The following is a 20560-nucleotide window of genomic DNA, read 5'->3' on the forward strand; positions in this document are numbered from 1 at the left end:
GAAACACAGGAGACTCTGAATAGCTAAAGCAATCTTACACAACAAAAACAAAGCCAGAGGCATCACAATACCAAATTTCCAGACATATTACAGGGCAGTTATAATCAAAACAGTCTGGTACTGGTACAAAAACAGATGGATAGACCAACTGAGTGGAACAGAAACTCCAGAAATCAACCCACACATCTACAACCAACTTATTTTTGACAAAGGAGTTAAATCAATCCCCGGGACAAGGAGAGTTTCTTCAACAAATGGTGCTGGGAATATTGGATTTCCACATGCAGAAGTACGATGCAAGACCTCTACCTTACACCTTATACAAAAAATCCACTCAAAATGGATCAAAGACCTAAATCTAAGACCTGATACCATCAAATTATTAGAAAACATTGGGGAAACCCTACAAGACATTAGCATAGGCAAAAACTTCTTAGAAAGACCCCAGAGACATAGATAATCAAAGCCAAAATTGACAAATGGGAATTACATCAAATTGAGAAGCTTCTGCACTGCAAAAAAATATACTCAGCAAAGTGAAGAGGCAGCTGACATAATAGGAGAAATTATTTGGAAACTATGCAACTGATAAAAGATTAATAACCAGAAAATATAAAGAGATCAAGAAACCCAACAACAACAAAACAAATAACACAGTTAAGAAATGGGCAAAAGACTTAAATGGGCATTTTTCAAAAGAGGAAATCCAAATGGCCAACAGACACATGTAAAAATGCTCAGGGAAATGCAAATCAAAACCATGATGAGGTTTCACCTCATCCCCATTAGAATGGCTTTCATACAGAAATCAACAAATAACAAATGCTGACAAGGATTTGGGGAAAAAAGGTACTCTAATCCACTGTTGGTAGGAATAAATACTGGTATAGCCACTGTGGAAGATAATATGGAGATAACTCAGAAATTTGAATACAGACCTACCATATGACCCAGCCATCCCACTCCTGGGTTTTACCCAGTGGAAATGAAATCAGCATATGAAAAAGTTATCTGTAGCCGCATGTTTATTACAGCTCAATACACAGTAGTTAACATGGAATCAACCAAATGTCTGTCAACTGAAGACTGGATAAAGAAATTATGGAATATGTACACCACTGTAATACTACACAGTGGTTAAAAAAATGAAATCCTGTCATTTGTAACAAAATGGATGCAAATGGAAAACATTGTACCTAGTGAAATAAACCAGTCCCAAAAGGACAAATACCATATATTCTCCCTGATCTGTGGTAGCTAACAGAGCACTTAAAAGGCAATTTATAGAAGTGAAATTGATATTTTGAGATGCAATGACTCTTTTTGTTATGTTTTGTTTTGTTTTAGTATGGTTTATTTTTATGTACACAATTTAGGGGCAATTTAATTTACAAAATAGGATACATTTACAGCACTTTTTTAAAGAAAACTTTATCTAATAAATATAAATTTCATAAGTACAACTTTTGGATTATAGCGGTTTTTCCCCCCATAACTACCATCTCACCTACAAACCATCCCATCTCCAACTCCATCTCCCATCTCATTCTCCATTAAGATTCATTTTTAATTATCTTTATATACAGAAGATCAACTTAGTGTATACTAAGTAAAGATTTCAACAGTTTGCACCCACAAAGACACATAAAGTATAAAGTACTATTTGAAGACTAGTTTTACCATTAATTCTCAAAGTACAACACATTAAGGACAGAGATCCTACATAGGGAGTAAGTGCACAGTAACTCCTGTTGTTGATTTAACAATTGACACTCTTACTTATGATATCAGTAATCACCCGAGGCTCTTGTCATGAGCTGCCAAGGCTATGGCAGCCTTTTGAGTTCACCAACTCTGACCTTATTTAGACAAGGCTGTAATCAAAGTGGAAGTTCTCTCCTCCCTCAGAGAAAGGTACCTCCTTCTTTGTGCAATGACTCTGTTTTTTTCTGATAGGCAGATTTAGACAGTGAGAGAGAGACAGAGAGAAAGGTCTTCCTTTCTGTTGGTTCACCCCCAAAATGGCCGCTATGGCCGGTGCGCTGCAGCTGGTGCACTGCGCCTTTCCGAAGCCAGGAGTCAGGTGCTTCCCCCTGGTCTCCCATGTGGGTGCAGGGCCCAAGCCCTTGGGCCATCCTCCACTGCACTCCCGGACCACAGCAGAGAGCTGGCCTGGAAGAGAAGCAACCGGGACAGAATCTGGCGCCCCAACGGGGACTAGAACCTGGGGTGCCGGCGCCGCAGGCAGAGGATTAACCAAGTGAGCTGCGGCAATGGCCTGTGCAATGACTCTGAATAGCCCTGTCTCAACTGTTGAGGAACAGTTTTTTTTTTCTCATGATATTTGTTGAACCCTTTACTTAGTACAGAGTTAATCATATGTGTATAAAGTTAATTGAAAATAGATCTTAGTAAAAAATAAGTATGGGAATAGGAGAGGGAGGAGGAAGAAGGGTGGGAGAAGGGGTGGGAGAGTGGGAAGAATCACTATGTTCCCAAAGTTGTATTTATGAAATGCGTGAAGTTTATATACCTTAAATAAAGGTTTCTGGGGGAAAAAATGCCAGAAATGGCAAAATTATGTTAAATGTATTTTGTGATCCCTCTCCCCTATAACAAATGCCCAGTGTCTTACTGATGTTTATATAACATTGATTAGGAGACATTATCTAAACACAGCATTGAGATACAGGAGATAAATAAAACTAAAAATGAAATAATCTTGGGGGCTGGCACTGTGGAGCAGTGGGTTAACGCCCTGGCCTGATGCACCGGCATCCCATATGGGTGCCAGTTCAAGACTTGGCTGCTCCACTTCCCATCCAGCTCTCTGATATGGCCTGGGAAAGCAGTAGAAGATGGCACAAATCCTTGGGCCCCTGCACCTGCGTGAGAGACCCGGAAGAAGCTCCTGGCTCCTGGCTTCGGATAGGTGCAGCTCCAGCCGTTGCGGGCAACTGGGGAGTGAACCATCGTCGGATGGAAGACCTCTGTCTCTCTCTCTGCCTCTCCTCACTCTGTGTAACTCTGACTTTCAAATAAATAAATAAATCTTTAAAAAAAATGAAATCATCTTTTCCAAGAGTAGACTACATTTTGTCCTTTCTTTTAAAATTAATCACTGCAGAGATTTTTTTTCTTTTAAAAAAGATAAAATAACTGTGTAAATGTGAGTGAGGTTAGAAGTACTATGAAAGTCCCTGGATGTACACATGGGTACTTCAAAGAGTTTGTGGAAAAATTAAATGAAAAGATAATCTTATTAAAATACAGAAAATATGAGGATGGACTCTAGTCTGGGTCACTAAACCTAAATTTTGCTTTTCTTTTAGAAAGTAATTTTTATATTATATTTTCTACATACCAAGTGTTCTTTATGCTTTCTTAAAATATATTTATCAAGAGGCCTTAAAAAATTGGAGAGCCTTTTTGTTCAAATTGGAAAAATGTGTTCTACTCTTTACTCTATGATGTGTGCACTATCCAGGGACACCTGAATACCCTACTGGTGAGTTGGTAACTGCAGCTAAAGTAATTTTGCTTCTACCTCCCATATGACTAGCTGATACAATATCACAGAAATAAATCACTACTGGCAGTATGAAAGTAATTAACTTTACAGAATTCAGCTCCCTCAGGATAGGTTCTAACTTCCAAACATTGCCGAAACAAGAAAGCAGAGAACTCTTTATAATCACTGTTCCCCTAGCATCCCTCTTGTTGTGACACACTCAAAATTACTAATGTACAAATTGAGGAAGAACAACTAGCAAAATTATCAGTCATCTTTTTACATACTTGTATTTCCAAAGTCAACTGTTTCAGTAAAAAAAGTTTCCTTAGTTATGGTCTTAGGAAATAAAAATGCTTTTATTTTTAAAAATAACTCTGTTTTATGACTGGGGGCTAAGACTGGTAAAAATACTTTCATATCTGAAATCTTTAATAGTGCCTAATAGAATTGCTTTTCTTGAATACAAGAATTAATTAATGTTTTGTAAATACAACACCATTAACAAAAAAACACTAAGAGATATCTGTGGAATAATAATAAATACTCTCCCTTAAGTCTTGGGTTCCTGGCACAGAGCTCCTAAAACCCTTGGAATTTACAGTCTTTTGTAAGCTGATGTGGTGATTCATGTTGGGGGAGGGTTTGATAGCTTTAGGATGGGAACTGGTCACCAGGATTGGAATTTTCAAGATCCCACCCCTACTCTTATACCCATCTTCAGGGAAGGGAGAAGCACTGGAGATTGAGCTTAGTCACCAATGGCCAATGATTTACTCAGCCACGCTTATATAATGAAACTTCCTTAAAAGCCCTAAAGGACAAGGTTAGGAGTGCTTCCAGGTTGGTGAACTCATCCAAATGACACAGAGTGGTGTACTCCAACTCTATAACACTGACTCCACCAGGACAGAGGCTGACTATGGTTCAGAACCCACTGCCTTACGGTACCTCCTCATCTGGCAGTTCATTTCTATCTTTTAAAATAAACTACAGTGGTTAACTATGGTATCCTCCTGAGTTCTGTGAGTCTTCTAGCCAACTACTGAACCTGAGGGTGGGTAAGAGAGGTCGTGGCAACCCGCAAAGGATAAGAGGACCACTCTTTATAAACATTTCAGATATTCTACACTGAATGGATGAAAAGCTTTTCAAGTACTCTTTCATTTTATATTGTAATGTTTATTTGTAACTCCTTGAAAGGCAGAGTGGCAGAGAAAGAGAGAGAGAAAGAGACCTTTCATCCACTGGTTTATTCCTAAACACCTGCCATAGTCAGGGCTGGACCTGCCTTAAACCAAAAGACGGGGACTCAATCTGGGTCTCCCACATGAGAACACCTGAGCCATCTTCTGCTGTCTCCCAGGAAGCTGTGTTGGAAATAGATTAGCTGGTATTCAAATACCACCACCTATCCTTTCAATTATTTTTAAAGATTTTATTTATTTATTTGAGTGGCAGAGTTACAGACAGTGAGAGGAAGAGACAGAGAGAAAAGTCTTCCCTCCGTTGGTTCACTCCCCAAATGGCCACAATGGCCAGAGCTGCGCCAATCCAAAGCCAGGAGCTTCTTCTGGGTCTCCCACGTGGATGCAGGGGCCCAAGCACTTGGCCCATCCTCCCCTGCTTTCCTAGGCCATAGCAGAAAGCTGGATTGGAAGAGGAGCAGCCGGGACTAGAACCGGCGCCCTAAGGGATACTGGCGCTACAGGCGGAGTATTAATCTGCACCATGGTGCCGGCCCCTCAAATTTTTTTTAAAGATTTATTTTATTTATTTTGAAAGGCAGAGTTATAGAAAGAATGAGGGAGAGACAGAGAGAGAGAGGTCTTCCATCTTCTGGTTCACACCCCAAATGGCAGCAATGTCTGTGACTGGCCCAGGCTGATGCCAGAAGCCAGGAGCCAGGAGCTTCTTCCATGTCTCCCATGTGGATGTGGGGACACAAATACTTGGGCCATCCTTCACTTTCCCAGACCATAGCAGAGAGCTGGATTGGAAGTGGAGCAGCCGGGACTTGAACCGGCACCCATGTGGGATGCTGGTGCTGCAGGCCGTGGCTTAACCTGCTATGCCACAGAGCTGGTCCCATCTCTCATTTTAATTTTAAGACATTAATATAGAAATGCAGGGGTGGGTATCTGTTGATGCCCCTTTTCCTTATCAGAGTTTGTGGTTCAAGTCATGGCTTAACATCTTATTACAGTTTCTTGCTAATGTGCACCCTGGAAGGCACAGACCTTGGTGTTGGCATGGCCCAGGCCCAGCTCCAGCTGCTGTGGGCATTCAGGAATTGAACCAATGGGTGAGAGAATTTTGTCTCTGTCTTTGTCTCTCTGCCTTTTAAATATGGTAAATAAAAATTTAAAAGATGTAGAAAGATGATATTTAAAATAAAAAATAGAAATGCAAACAGAAATTCATGTAACTTCCAACTTTTTCCTGCTGGATGCATTGGTTTTGTTTTTTATTTTTAAATTGTTTTTCTAAAGATTAACTTTATTTGAAAGGCAGAGTGAGAGAGAGGGAGAGACAAAGAGAGAAAGAGATCTATCTGCTGGCTCATTTTCCAAAAGACTGCAATAGCCTGGATTGAAAGTCATGAGCCTAGAACTCCATGTGAATCTCCCACATTGGTGGCAGGGGCCTGTGGGGAGCAACTCGGACTAGACTAAGTTACTGGAATTAAGACTTATTCTATGCATCTGCTCTCCCACAATATGGCGCTGGGAGAGGAGCAAACAGCTTCTACACAGCTGCCTCTCACCAACTTGACAAGCTGCAGGAGCTGCTCCTGATTGGAGGAGAGCAGCATACTCGGCGTGTGGGTAGCAGAGTTGGGATTGGTGGAAGAGGACTATAAAGGAGGAGAGAGACAACATGCACCGGGAACATCTATCTGAAGGAACACCTGAGCAGCCCCCGAGAGAGCCGGCCGGCAGTGTGCCGCTCCCCCGCGGAAGTGGGGAAAGTGGCAGGGGGAACTGCCCTTCCACGGAGGTGGAAGGGTTGGTAGCCAACCCGGGAAGAACCAGCAGCAAACCTGGGGAGGGCCGAGCAGACAAAAGAACAGTGCAGGGTCCTGTGTCGTTCCTCCACGAAGACGGGGAGTGACATAATGGTGCCGTGACTCGGATATGAAACCTAGGCAGGGTTTAGTGTCGTTCCTCCACGAAGAGGGGGAGTGACAGGGGCCCAAGTACTTGGGCCATCCTCTGCTGCCTTCCCAGGCACATCAGCTGAGAGCTGGATCAGAAGCAGAGCAGCGGGGACTCAAACCAGTGCTCGGATATGGGATGCTAGTGTTCCAGGAAGTGGCTTAGCCCACTGTGCCACAATACCCTGATACATTGCTTTTTAACATGTATGCATGAAAAAAATCAATAGACCAGTTTTCCAAAAACAAAACAAAACACCAGGAGGCTCATAATATCTAACCATAAGGTCCCAGCCAACATGTGTGAACAGGAAAAGGAAAGCCCCCTATAAGGAAAATAATTCTGGGGCCAGCATTGTGGCCCATAAGGTTAAGCTGCCACCTATGATGCCGACATCCCATATGGGCTTCGGTTTGAGTTCCTACTGTCTCACTGCTCACTACTATTGTGCCTGGGAGAGCAGTGGAAGATGGCTCATATGCTTGGGCCCCTACACAGGAGACCCTGAAGAAGCTCCTGGCTCCTGGCTTTGGCCTGTCCCAGCCCTGGCCATTGTAGCCATTTTGGGAATGAACAACTGGATGGAAGATCTCTTTCTCTCTGTGTTTCCCTCTCTCTCTAAATGACTTTCAAATACATAAGTAAAAATTTCTTTTTAAAAAAGGAGAGTATGGGGCCAGCACTGTGGCATAGCAGGTGAAGCTGCTGCCTGCAGTGCCGGCATCCCATCTGGGCACTGATTCAAGTCCCTGCTACTTCACTTCCAATCCAGCTTTCTGCTATGGCCTGGGAAAGCAGTAGAAGATGGCCCAAGTCCTTGAAACCCAGTACCTATATAGGAGACCTGGAAGAATTTCCTGGCTCCTGGCTTCAAATTGGACGGATCCAGCCATTGCAGTTATCTGGGGAGTGAACCAGAGGGATGGAAGACTTTTTTCTATCTCTGACTCTGCCTCTCTGTAACTCTGCCTTTCAAATAAATAAATAAATCTTTAAAAAAAATGAGACTCATTTTTTTTCTTTTTTTTAATAATTGTGTGTTCGTAGTCTGAAATGTTCACTTGTGGCTTTTTTTTTTTCCATTTGTTTGTGCAACCATAGGTATTAGTTACTTGGCTGGTTTTGAGTGCCAGCTGTGGTGGGATTGGTATTTTTTTTTTTTTTTTGAATTTATTTGACAGATAAGAGTTAGTGAGAGAGAGAGAGAGACAGAGAGAAAGGTCTTCCTTCCGTTGGTTCACCCCCCAAAATGGCCGCTACAGCTGGAGCTATGTTGATCCAAAGCCAGGAGCCAGGTGCTTCTCCTGGTCTCCCATGCGGGTGCAGGGGCTCAAGGACTTGGGCCATCCTCCACTGCACTCCCGGGCCACAGCAGAGAGCTGCACTAGAAGAGGAGCAGCAGGGACTAGAACCCGGCACGCTTGTGGGATGCCGGTGCCGCAGACGGAGGATTAGCCAAGTGAGCCACGGTGCTGGCCCTGAGACTCATTTTGAAATGATCAAATTGTTGTTTGTTCCTTGTTTCTGCTTTCTTTAATCTTTCTGCCTATAAAGGACACCTCCTCTGTTCAGCCTATCAGAGCATCTCCCTATGTCATAAATGGGATGTTGCCCAATTCATGAATCTCAAATAAAAGCCAATTATATATTTAAACTCAATTTGTTGACATTTTTGTCCTTCAACAGGAGGAATATAAGAAAGCTAATAGTTGGGGCCAGTGCTGTGGCATAGTAGGTTAATCCTCCACCTGTGGCACCAGCGTCCCATATGGGTGCTGGTTTTGGTCCTGGCTATTCCTCTTCCAAACCAGCTCTCTGCTGTGTTCTGGAAAAGCAGTAGAAGATGGCCTAAGTTCTTGGGCCCCTGCACCTACATGGGAGACTGGGAAGAAGCACCTGGCTCCTGGCTTCGGATTGGCGCAGCTCCAGCTGTTGTGGCCACTGGGGAGTGAACCAACAACGGAAGACCATTCTCTCTCTCACTGTCTGTAACTCTACCTCTCAAATAAATAAATAAAAATCTTTAAAAAAAATTTAAAAAAGAAAGCTAATAGTTAAACAGAAGTTAAGAGAAGCAGAAGCAGGGGCAGGTGTACAACCTTGTGGTCAAGATGCCTGGGACTCATACTGAAGCACCTGGATTCAGTACCCAGCTCTGGCTCCTGAATACAGCTGCTGTCTGATGTAGGTCCTGGGAGGTTATGATGGTGACTCATATAATTGGGTTCCTGCCACCCATGTGGCGACCTGAATTGTATTCCCAGTTTCTACCACCCTACCCCATCAATGATGTGGGCCCCTGGAGAGTACACAAGTCCATGAGGGCTCTTTCTATCTCTTAAATAAATAACTTTTAGAAAGGAAGCAAAGCAAAAAAGGCTGGAGAAAGAAAAATCAAGAAAAACTTAGATAATTATGTAACAATAATTTGCTTAACTTACGTATGTTCAAATGCAATTTTACATATGTCAGAAGGAGAGCTAAATTATCTGCATAAGTTGATGCCTAAATTGATGGACTTTTTTGTATTTTTATAAACATATATGCTATTACTTAAGTGCTTAGATCTGGTAGAGGCCTAAGAGGACATGAAGTCTAACAGTTCACCTAGGATATAACCCACTATCTGAATGCAATGTATAGAGTGATGGCCCTGTGCTTTGATTTGGAACAAGCTCACCTGAATCACACACAGTAGCAATGTCACCTGATGTTTCACTAGCAGACACAGCAGTGACAGGGCTTTTGTGTCCCGTGAGACTTTGTACATAGCACAACCTGAAAACAAAAGACACGAATTTGCATATGATCATTAAATTTAATTATATTACCTTATTTGCATAATTATTTTTCTTTCAGTATATGGGCCTGTTATTTATAAGGTATAAAAGTTTATCTATATGATATTTTGATTTTAGTAAGATTACAAAAGTAATCTTACCTTTAAGTACATGTTTCATGCTTAAAGGATTAGAATGTCACAATATTATTCTGGTGTATGTACAAATATCATATACAGTGAAAACTGAAATATAAAAATTGATCTGCATGGGAGACCTTCTTCTGTACCTGTTCAGATCCCATATGATGCAGGTTCCATCCCTGCTCACACTTATCATGATACTGTATGGTTTGCAAACAAACAGGCTGGTTATCTCTTCTGTGTGCCCATAGAGATGGATCTGAGTCTCCATTTCTAGCTCTGATGGCTGAAATTCAAACATTAGGTAAAGTGTAAGAAAACAACCACAACAAAAAGTATACCAGTCACTTAAAAAAAAAAACAAAAGTAACTCATTCTTCTCAAACATATCATTTTTAAATCTTATTTTGTTCAACACTTTTCAAAGGGTAAAACTAATAAAGAATTAAATTTTTTTTAACTGCCCATAATCTCTTCAACTTTACATACTTTTCATTTTTGTCTACCATGTCCAATATTTGTTCAAATGCACATGTATTTTTTATAGCTATAATACTGCCATACACATTTTTCAAGATAGGAAATTCAAATGGCCAACAGACACTTGAGAAAATGTTCAGGATCACTAGCCATCAGGGAAATGCAAATCAAAACCACAATGAAGTTTCACCTCGCTCCAGTTAGAATAGTTTTTATACAGAAATCAACAAATAACAATGCTGGAGAAGATGTGGGGAAAAGGTATCCTGGTTCCCTGTTGGTGGGAGTGTAAACTTGTATAGCCACAGTGGAAGACAGTATGGAGATACCTCAGAAATCTGAATATAGACCTACCATATGACCCAGCCATCCTGCTCCTGGGAATTTACCCAGGCCAAAATAAATCGGCACATGAAAGAGTTATTTGTGTCCCCATGTTCATTGCAGCACAATTCACAATAGCTAAAATATGGAATCAACCCAGATATCCATCATCTGTTGACTGATTATTTAATAATAATCCCATATGGGATGCTGGCACTGTAGGCAGCAGCTTTACCTGCTACTCCACAGTGCTGGCTTCTCTCTCTCTCTCTCTCTAAGTTTTGTTTCTCTTCTGAATCATTCCTCCTTCCCTCCCTCCCACTCCACCCTCCTTCCCTTCCTATGTTTCTTCCTTCTTCTTACTTTCAAGATTCATTTATTTATTTATTTGAAAGTCAGAGTTACACACAGAGAGAAGGAGAGGCAGAGACAGAGAGAGAGAGAGAGAGAGAGGTCCTCCATCCACTGGTTCACTCCCCAACTGGCTGCATCGGCTGGAGCTGTGCTAATCTGAAGCCAGGAGCCAGGAGCTTCTTCCAGGTCTCCCACATAGGTGCAGGGGCCCAAGGACATGGACCATCTTGTACTGCCATCTTAAACCATAGCAGAGAGCTGGATTGGAAGTGGGACAGCCATGACTTGAACCAGCACCCATATGGGATGCCAGCACTGCAGGTGGTGGCTTTTGCCCACTACACAACAGTGCCGGCACCCTGAATTATTTCTTTGGAATAAATTTCCAGAATTCTAATAGTGGATCAGTGAATATTAATAACTTTGTAGTTCTTTTTTTTTTTTTTTTTAAGGCAAAAGGTTTACTGGAGAAAACCCAACAGACTGGAGGGAAGGGGCGAAGATGAAGAAAGAGAAAGAGGAGGGCATAGGAGAGAGATCAAGAGACAGAGATATTAGGAGACCAACAGACAGACATAGACAGAGAGAGCAGGAGATGGAGAAAGAGAGAGAGAGACAACTTTGTAGTTCTTTACAGGATACTTTTCAGAGGTGTCACACCAATTCATGATGCTACTGATAGAGACAGGCACTGACGGCACCATTACTTGTCAACAGTTTTGGATCAAGCATGTTGCAGTTTGTAACATCCCCATCCCATACTGGAGTGCTGGTTTGAGTCCTGGATATTCTACTTCCCATCCAGCTCCCTGCTAATGAACCTTAGAAGGCAGAAGAAGATGGCCCAATGCTTGGGTCCCTGCCACCCAAGAGGGAGCTCTGGATGGAGTTCCTCGCTCCTACTGGCTTCAGCCTGGGCTTAGCTGTTATAGCCATCTGGGCAGTGAACCAGAATATGGAAGATTGATATCTTTCTCTCCCCATCTATTTCCCTCTTACTATGTCCCTCTGCCTTTCAAGTAAATATATAAATAATAAATCTTTTAAAAAATAAATCAAAGGTTGCAAACTGAGGCTCTGAAGTCCATATTGGCTCACAGAAGTTATATGTCCTCATATATCTGGGAATGACTTTGGTTTTCTTCATTAGGTTGTTTATTGTCATACAGCATTTCAATATTTCCCTTAAAGATGTAGAAAAGTGAGGCTGGCATTCTGGCAGAATGGATTATGCCACCGCAAGTTAAGCTGCCGCCTACGATGCAGGCATCCCCATATGAGCACCTGTTTCAGTTCCAGCTGCTTTACTTCCAATCCAGATCCCTGTTAATTTGTCTGGGAAAGCAGCAGAAGATGTAGGAGAACCAGGTGGAGTTCCAGGCTCCTAGTTTTGACCTGGCCCAGCCCTGGCCATTGCGGCCATTTGGGAAGTAAACCAACGGATGGAAGATTGTTGGCTCTCTCTAACCTTAAAAAATAGAAAGGTAGAAAGGATAAGTATAATGAAGAACTACATACTGACCACTTAAACAAATTTTAGTATTTTACATTTTCCTTTTTTTTTTTAAATTTGATAGGTAGAGTTAGACAGTGAGAGAGAGAGAGAGACAGAGAGAAAGGTCTTCCTTCCGTTGGTTCACTCCCCAAATTGCCGCTATGGCCGGTGCTGTGCCGATCTGAAGCCAGGAGCCAGGTGCTTCTCCTGGTCTCCCATGTGGGTACAGGGCCCAAGGACTTGGGCCATCCTCCACTGCACTCCCGGGCCACAGCAGAGAGCTGGTGTGGAAGAGGAGCAACTGGGACCAGAACCCGGCACCCATATGGGATGCCGGCACCGCAGGTGGAGGATTAACCAAGTGAGCCAGGGCGCCGGCCCCTCCTTTTTTTTTTTTTTTAATTTATTTATTTGAAAGGCAGAGTTACAGAGAGACAGAGGCAGAGAAAGAAAGGTCTTCCATCCTCTAGTTCACTCCCCAAATAGCCGCAATGGCCAGAGCCAGACCAATGCAAAGCCAAGAGACATGAGCTTCTTCCAGGTATCCCACGTTGGTACAGGGGCCGAAGCACTTTGACTATCTTCCTCTGCTTTTCCAGGCACATTAACAGGGAGCTGGATCAGAAGTGGAGCAGCCGGGACTCAAACCAGTGCCCATATGGGATGCCAGCACCACAGGCTCTGGCTTTACCTGCTACACCATAGCGCAGACCTCTTCAGTTCATTTTTAAATAAGTAAAGCAATATATATACACACATTTTACGTATTGTTCTATATCTCATTTCTTCTCCCTTGCCAGAGTTACTACCAGTTTAAATTTTGTATTTATGTTCCCATGTAAATTTTTATACTTCCATTATATGGTCTATACAACTATTGACAGTTTATGTTTATCAACTTTTTTAGATGGTATTATGCTCTAGGGATGTTTTTATATTGCCTTTTTATTCACTATTGTTTCTGAAATATATCTGTGCTGATATATTAGGTATATCTTATCTATTTTAATTTTTATACTGTGCATGTTTTATTCAAATAAAAATACATATTTTCTACTTAAGCAATCGAAAGGCCAAGCAATACCAGGCTGTCATGTAGCAGTTGCCTGTTTAAGTAGGTCATGTGACCTTCAACTGAATATAATCACAACAATCAGATCAATTTTTAGCAAGAACAGGAGTCTTGGGCCTGGCCCTCCTTTTAGAGAGCTTCATTCTGGTTCTCCGGCTGTGACTGCCTCCATAGGCCAGGAGTCTTCAGGGCTATGGAAATGTGCCCTGAATCATTTCAGAACATGCTTTGGGGTATCCAGGATTGAGACACTGCCTTGCCTCAAAGGGCCCAAGAACACCATTCCTCTTCTGTTTGAGTTGCAAAGCAGTTTTAGTTTGTGATCTGGCTGCATTGTAAATCTTTAAAATCTTCCTGTTTTAAATGGAATTATATTACTTTTATTATAACCAAGTTTTCACTTTTTCACATATTCATCTTAACTGTAATTCTGTATGTCTAGTTTGTCACTACATTAAAAAATATTTGTAGAAATTGCTATCTTTGTAGAACAGAATGCTAATACCTTCTTTGTTTCTGTTAGATGATTTAAACCATCACACCAGCCCTGTGTGGTCTTCTGGTGCAGTGTGTTAAGCTGTCAGGACACCTACATCTCATTTCAGAGTCCCTGATATTCCACTTTCCATCCAGCTCCCTGCTAATACACCTGGAAAGCAGAAGATGATGGCTCAAGTACTATTCCTGACACTCATGTGGGAGATTCAAAAGGAGTTCCTGACCTCTCCTTCCCATGTTGCACATTGGCAACAAACTTTTTGAATACCTTATACGTGTCTCTCTCTCTGTATGTGTGTGTATACAAACAACTGAAGGCAAGAGAGTATGTATAGTTTACCAATTTCACAATTACATTTTATGATAGTATAAATGCTTTATCACACAATTAAAATATAGTTTATAAATATATAATTATATGTATATATTTTTCCAGTCCTAGTTTTTCAGGGGAGGGTTATTCTGAATGCTTTTTTAAGAAATAGTAAATTTCCTTAAAGAATTTCTTTGTAGGTCATGATTATAGATCTTTTCCAGTAAGGACAAACAAGTGATTTGCATGTTACAGACAGAGGTAACTAGAGTGCAATCTATTCATTCATTTATCCAAGAAACACTGCTACTATGTGTCTTTCATGAACTAGGAGCAGGGCATACAGAGATAAGACTTTTTTCCCCTCCAGGTGCTCTGTGGCAGTAATGAGACCCAGTGAAGAGGATTTTCACAGAGAACCTCAGAGACCCACAGATAAATCACTTCCTCAGACATGGTGGAGGAGTGAGAGCAGGATTTCCTGGCAAGATGGCATATGAACTGAGGTTTGAAGAACTGTCATGATTTATTCAAGGAAGAAGGTTTGGCAAAGGACATTCTGGGCTAAGACAAATGTGTTTGTGAAGGAAAGGGTACATAAGTAAAAGTGGCACTGTAAACACTATTGGGTGGGAAGGTAGGGAGTCAGAAGAAAAGGGCTGGTGAGATAGATGTCAGATGATGGGGGTATGGTGTGTGATGCCTACCAACCTACATTTCATCACCCAAGCAGTGAGATCCCTTAACATGTTCTAAACAGGAGTAACATGAGCCAGTAGGCATTGCAGAAGACCCTTTGTTGGGGCCTGCAGGGAGAGGCACTCTGGGGGTGTGAGATGCAGTTCAAGACACCAGTGAAAAGGCCACCACGGTGGTCAGGGTAAGACACAGTGAAAGGACATCTTCAGAAGACAGGCTTGACTCACTTTCATTTACCTGCCAAAGAATTATTGTGTCAAGTTTTAATTCTGGAAAATTCTCAGTTATTCTCTCTACAAATCCTCTCTTCTGCCACTTCAGACCTTTTCATCCTTGCTTCCACACCTCTTCCTAATTTTTGGTTTATTTTCTATATTGTATCCATTTAAGTTTTTTGATACCTGTCTTCCAGTTCATTAATTCTGTAATCTGCTATTTACCAGGGTATTATAATGAACTAGCTGTCATACCTTGGCCAAGTTACAAGATGGATTAATTGTCTGTGTGTTTCAGTAGTCTCATATGAAAATGGAGACAATAATATAACCCACATTAGAGGGTTGTTATGAAGATTCAGTGTATTAGAATTCAAAAAAGGATTAGAATAATGCTAATGCAAAGTAAGCATTCAATAAATATTAGTTATTGTTTTTATTATTTCTGTTTTAAAAGTTCTACTTTATTTTTTTCTCCAATGTCCTCATTTTAAACAGAGCAACTATCTCCAATTTATTGAGTAAAGATTAATGAACTGCCTAAAACATTAGGACTAAGATGAGGTTAAAGTTCTACTTAAGTTGTTAGTTTGGGCTCCTAGCGTCAATATGTTCACACAGTTTTAGCCCATTCTCCTACTAACCACTGTCATTCCCATTCATTTTTGTAAAAAATATGTCAGAAGGGATGTAAAAGTACAGGATTATTGACTTGTTCACCCTTTACTTTGTGAAATGAATAATAGTTTTGGGGTAAACACAACATAGGCCTCCTGTATTAGTAATTGATAATTTTGTAAGCTGCACTGTAAATGATTGTCAGAGTGTGTTACCAGATAACACCTTTGTGGATCAGAAAATAATTTCCAGTGGGTAGAACAGCAATCTTGTGATGGTTTCCTTCTTTGAAACATTGTTCTTGAATGAAGTAAACTACTTTGGATAAGCTACCTATTCAAGTAGATTCTTCTACCACCATCAATTGAGAGAAAGAGATATAGGTGTTCACTTACATTAAGATGATGTGACCACATAATTTAAGAAGTCAAAGAATGACTCAAAAGCAACGATTTTTAAAATCAGTTAATACCTTTAGAAGACATTCTTCTTTAACATTTAAATGTCTTATGAGTGATAATCTTATAAAAAGTCAACTTATTCATTTTTATCTAGAATGCATTTTAGAAGTCTTAAACAATTCAGCACAAACAGTGCTAAAAGACAGATATACTTTACTAGCCAAACAAGGTATTGCACAGGATCCCCTTAAAAATAATTCCAAACAATGATTTTGGTCACATCCTACACAGCACTTGGGATACCTTTCATCAGTGTTACAGCTAATCTAAGAGAAGACACAAACATGGCATTCAACAGAAATAGGTGAACATGAGGTGTCCCCTGCTGACCTCACAGGCTCAGGGTCACAACCACAATTTTAGAGAGCAGAATAAGCAACAGCAGCATCTACAAAAACCAAAGAAACATCCCCTCAAAATAAACAAAGCAAATAAAATCACGCAGCTTAGCTGTAGTTTTTAACAGTGCTTAAATTATAACTGTTAATTTCAAGTGTTGGTTACCTAATGCTTAGGAGGAAGAGAAAATCCTTATAAATGAACTGAAAAATCTGCTTTCAGGCAAATATATAACTTATGAAAGATAAACCACACCTTACAAGCCTACCATGACTTCAAAACTAGGAGAAGCAACATCTTGCTGTATTTAAATTATAATAACTTCTCCCATTTTCCATATTCAGAACTATTCTGTGCAGCTACTCCTACACTGACTACTTGACCTTTTTTTTTTAAAACCTGTTTTGCATCTTAGGTTAGCAAACAATTAAAAATGCAAAAGCAAGGAAGACTAAGAGCAAGGCTATTCAAAGTGTTAGAAAAAGCAAATGGAGATAAAAAGCAAAAGATGAAGCCAATTTTTAAAAGTAGTCTGTGTAGCGACTGGTGCTGTGGCCAGGCTGAAAATCAGGACCCAGAAACTCCATCTGGGTTTCCCATGTGAGTGGCAGGGGTCCAAGTACTTGGGCCATCTTTCTCTGCCTTTCTCTGCCAGGCACATAAGCAGGGAGCCAAATTGGATGTGAAGCAGCAGGTACTTGAACCTGCATTGCTGATATGGGCTGCCAGCACTGCATCTTTAACCTGTGTGTGCGCCTTTCATAGAGCACACATTCCAGTGTCCTGCATAACTTGCACATGCTCGTCTCCTGATCGTGTCCTTCTCTGCATTTTTCCTAGATCACACTGGTGGTCTTCTTACCGGTGTCATGGCCTCCAGTCTCATGCCCCTGGTACATGTATAATTTTGCAGGTGATCTTTTACTGTAATCTTCCTAAAATGCTGATTGGTTCTTATTACTCACTCTTAAATCATTTTAATGGCTTCTAAGGCTAAGGGACAGAAACAATATTATAGTCACATTTATGGCCTAGGGATTATGGCAAAGAATTAACAAGGGTTTAAAACTGAACAAGCTAAGAGAGAACTAAGAACCTGGGAGTCACCCAATCTTAGGAATATAGGTTTTGCCGCATAAAATATATTGAGTAATATACTTGTGAAAAGTGTAATGGGAGGGGTAGAGGGAGAGGGAGGGAGAGAGGGAGAGGAAGGGGGAAAGGGAGAAGGTCCTTTTAAAACTTTGTCAGGAGGCCGGCAGGGAAGTAGGAACAGTGAATCCCATTAGGATGGGGATGGAACCTGACACCAGTAGTTGGACTATGTGGCCACCTGGCTTCCAGCAATGGCGGGTGGGGGCTAGAGCCTAGGATGGTGTCAGGGTGTAGATCGTGCCATAGATAAGAATGTGCCATTTTATTAACAGGGGAATGTTAAACATTAGAGTTTCCACGTTTTGAAATTTGCTGGACTCTTGTGGTACAGTTGTTAAGTTGATACCCTGAATATAAGCAAGCATCCAAATACCATGAAAAAGCCCAACCACAAAACATAACTCAAAATACTGTCTCTAAAACAAACAAAAAAGACCTTTTTTATTTCTGAAAATTTCATGATCCTAATAAACCTAAACCTAGTGTTACATATGTGACCTTTCATATTTTAGAAATCACTATGGGTGAAATCTTGAAGTACAAACATCTTAATTTCATAGAAAATAAAGTTTCTTTTCCCTGCCCTGACGTGAAAACCCCACACTACCTGCACACCGAGCTGGGACCTACCGTGCTGCTGGTGAATCTGTTGGTGTAAGCTGTGATGACACCACATCTGCTCCCAGTGAACAACTGGCAACTGTCAGGCACCCAAGCACAACTAGTCACCTTTGAAAAAAGACACAGCAAATATCACCATGTTTTAAAAGCATGAAAAATGCTTCTATTTTTCTGACAGAGATGTATGATCAAAAAATTTCAGGTATACATTTTTACTTGAAATGACTACAATGATGGCATATACAATCATAGCATATTCTGTAACTTTAAGCCAAGTATTTAAAGGTTGCTTCCAAATTAAAATGCAGAATGTATACTCTATGATTTTATGCTATTATACATATGTTGTTATTGTTCATCAGAAATTTAACAAAATGATCCAGGATTTAGATCCAAGCTTAGGGATGTATGTGTGTGTGTGTTTCACACATTAACCTGCTTTTTACTTTTTTCTCCTCTCATGTTTTTGCAAGAGAAACACGGTACAAATAAATGGGAGTATTTCTTATGACAGTTCTGAAGATTGTTAAGTAGAAGAAAGTTAAATGTGGAGAAAAAAAGTTAAGATTATTCTTTTGGCCCAGAATCCTTCAGGCCTAATCATGGAAGCGACATTTAAAGCAGTTCTCTGTGTGGCCAATAGGTCTCCTTTTGGCATTAGCTGAGCTGTCTCAACTACTCTTTTTCCCTTGTGCCTTCTCAGTCCCACTTTCCTCACAGTTCACTAAGAAGGTATAGGTCATTAGCGAGGAACTCTTACCCTTCCTCTGTACCTCAGTGTATCTCCAAGACTTCTGAGTAAGAGGAGAAGGTTCCTCCATTTTCAGGTTAATTCTGCCCCACCTCCAGGCATCCTTAGAACACTTGTCCTTCCTCTTTTATAGTTTCAAATTCTATTTTCCTGTACATACAAATGTGCTTAAGTCTCTGCTATACTAGGAAATGGCTTTCTTTGATTTTGATTTTGATTCTCAATATACCATCAGGGCCCAATGATCCAAATATATTTTTTCATTTTCTCTTTTTAATAGTTCTGTTTGTAATGATTGATATTTCATAATTTTTATTCTCTTAGAGATCTTCCAAAGAACAAAAAAAGGATATTTTTTATATGAGGTTACTATAAAAAGTTTGTGGAAAATGCCTATTATGGAAAAACTGTGCATGGATCTGAAAATTTTTTTAATGAACATAAACTTATCTTTCAATAACATTTTTCCACAAAATTAAAAAGTATTTGAAAGACAGAAACAGAGAACAAGAATGAGAGCTCTTTTCCATTAGGTTCACTCCCCAAATCTTGCAATGTCCAAAACTGGACCAGGGCCAAAGTCAGGAACTTTAATCCACTACCGGTGGGAATGTAAACTATACAGCCACTTTGGAAGACAGTATGAAGATACCTCCAGAAACCTGAAAATAGATCTACCATATGATCCAGCAATCCCACTACTGGGAATCTACCCAAGGGAAAAGAAATCAGTATATTAAAATGTGATCTGTACCTCATGTTTGGTGCAGCTCAATTCACAAAGCTAAGATATGGAATCAACTCAGATGTCCATCAACTGATGAATGGATAAAGAAATCATACTATATATACACTATGAAATACTACTCAGTTGTAAAAAAAAATGAAATCCTGTCTTTTACAACAAAATGGATATAACTGGAAACCATTATACTTAGTGAAATAAGCCAGTCCCAAAAGACAAATATCATGTTTTCCTTGATCTGTGATAACTAACAGAGTACCAGAAATGTAATGTATAGGAGTGAAATTGACATTTTGAACTTTGATAGTTGTTTATAGTCCTAAACAGGATTTTTTTCTTATTATTATTTGTTGAACTGTTTACTTAGTGTAGGGCTAATCTTATGAGTATAAAGTACAACTGATCATTGTAAAAATTGAGAGAGGGATTAGGAGTGGAAGGAGGAAGAAGGGTGGGAGCGTTGGCAGGAGGGAGGGTAGGGTGGGAAATATCACTATATTCCTAGATCTGTATACATGAAATATATGAAATTTATATACCTTAAATAAAGTTAAACAAAAAAAGAGTATCTTTTCAGGGGCTGTCGCTGTGGCTTAGCAGGTAAAGCTGCTGCATGTAATGCCAATATCCCATATGGGTGGCAGTTCATGTCCTAGCTGCTACACTTCCAATTCAATTCCTTGCTAATGGCCTGAGAAAGCAATGGAAGATGGCCCAAGTATTTGGGTCTCTGCCACCTATGTGGGAGAATAGGATGAAGCTCCTGGCTCCTGGCTTCAGCCTGGCCCAGCACTGGTCCTTGCAGCCATCTGGGGAATGAACCAACAG

General features: G+C 40.5%; 1 protein-coding gene across 12 annotated transcripts in view; it reads right to left on the reverse strand.

Moving 5' to 3' along the window:
* The window catches only part of LYST (lysosomal trafficking regulator), a 242978-nt gene that overhangs the window by 6611 nt on the left and 215807 nt on the right, over window positions 1-20560 (reverse strand). For 11 of the 12 annotated variants that reach the window (XM_051820721.2, XM_008268236.4, XM_002717342.5 and 8 more), the window contains 3 exons: window positions 18246-18344; window positions 9739-9878; window positions 9350-9447 (listed from right to left, as the gene is read on the reverse strand). In XM_051820721.2, the coding sequence (XP_051676681.2) occupies window positions 9350-9447; window positions 9739-9878; window positions 18246-18344 (337 nt within the window). Of the gene's footprint in view, window positions 1-9349; window positions 9448-9738; window positions 9879-17322; window positions 17454-18245; window positions 18345-20560 lie in introns of those variants that run through there. The other variant, XM_051820722.2, reaches the window with a different exon arrangement.

Source organism: Oryctolagus cuniculus, chromosome 13, assembly GCF_964237555.1.
Source record: "Oryctolagus cuniculus chromosome 13, mOryCun1.1, whole genome shotgun sequence".
Lineage (NCBI taxonomy): Eukaryota > Metazoa > Chordata > Mammalia > Lagomorpha > Leporidae > Oryctolagus > Oryctolagus cuniculus.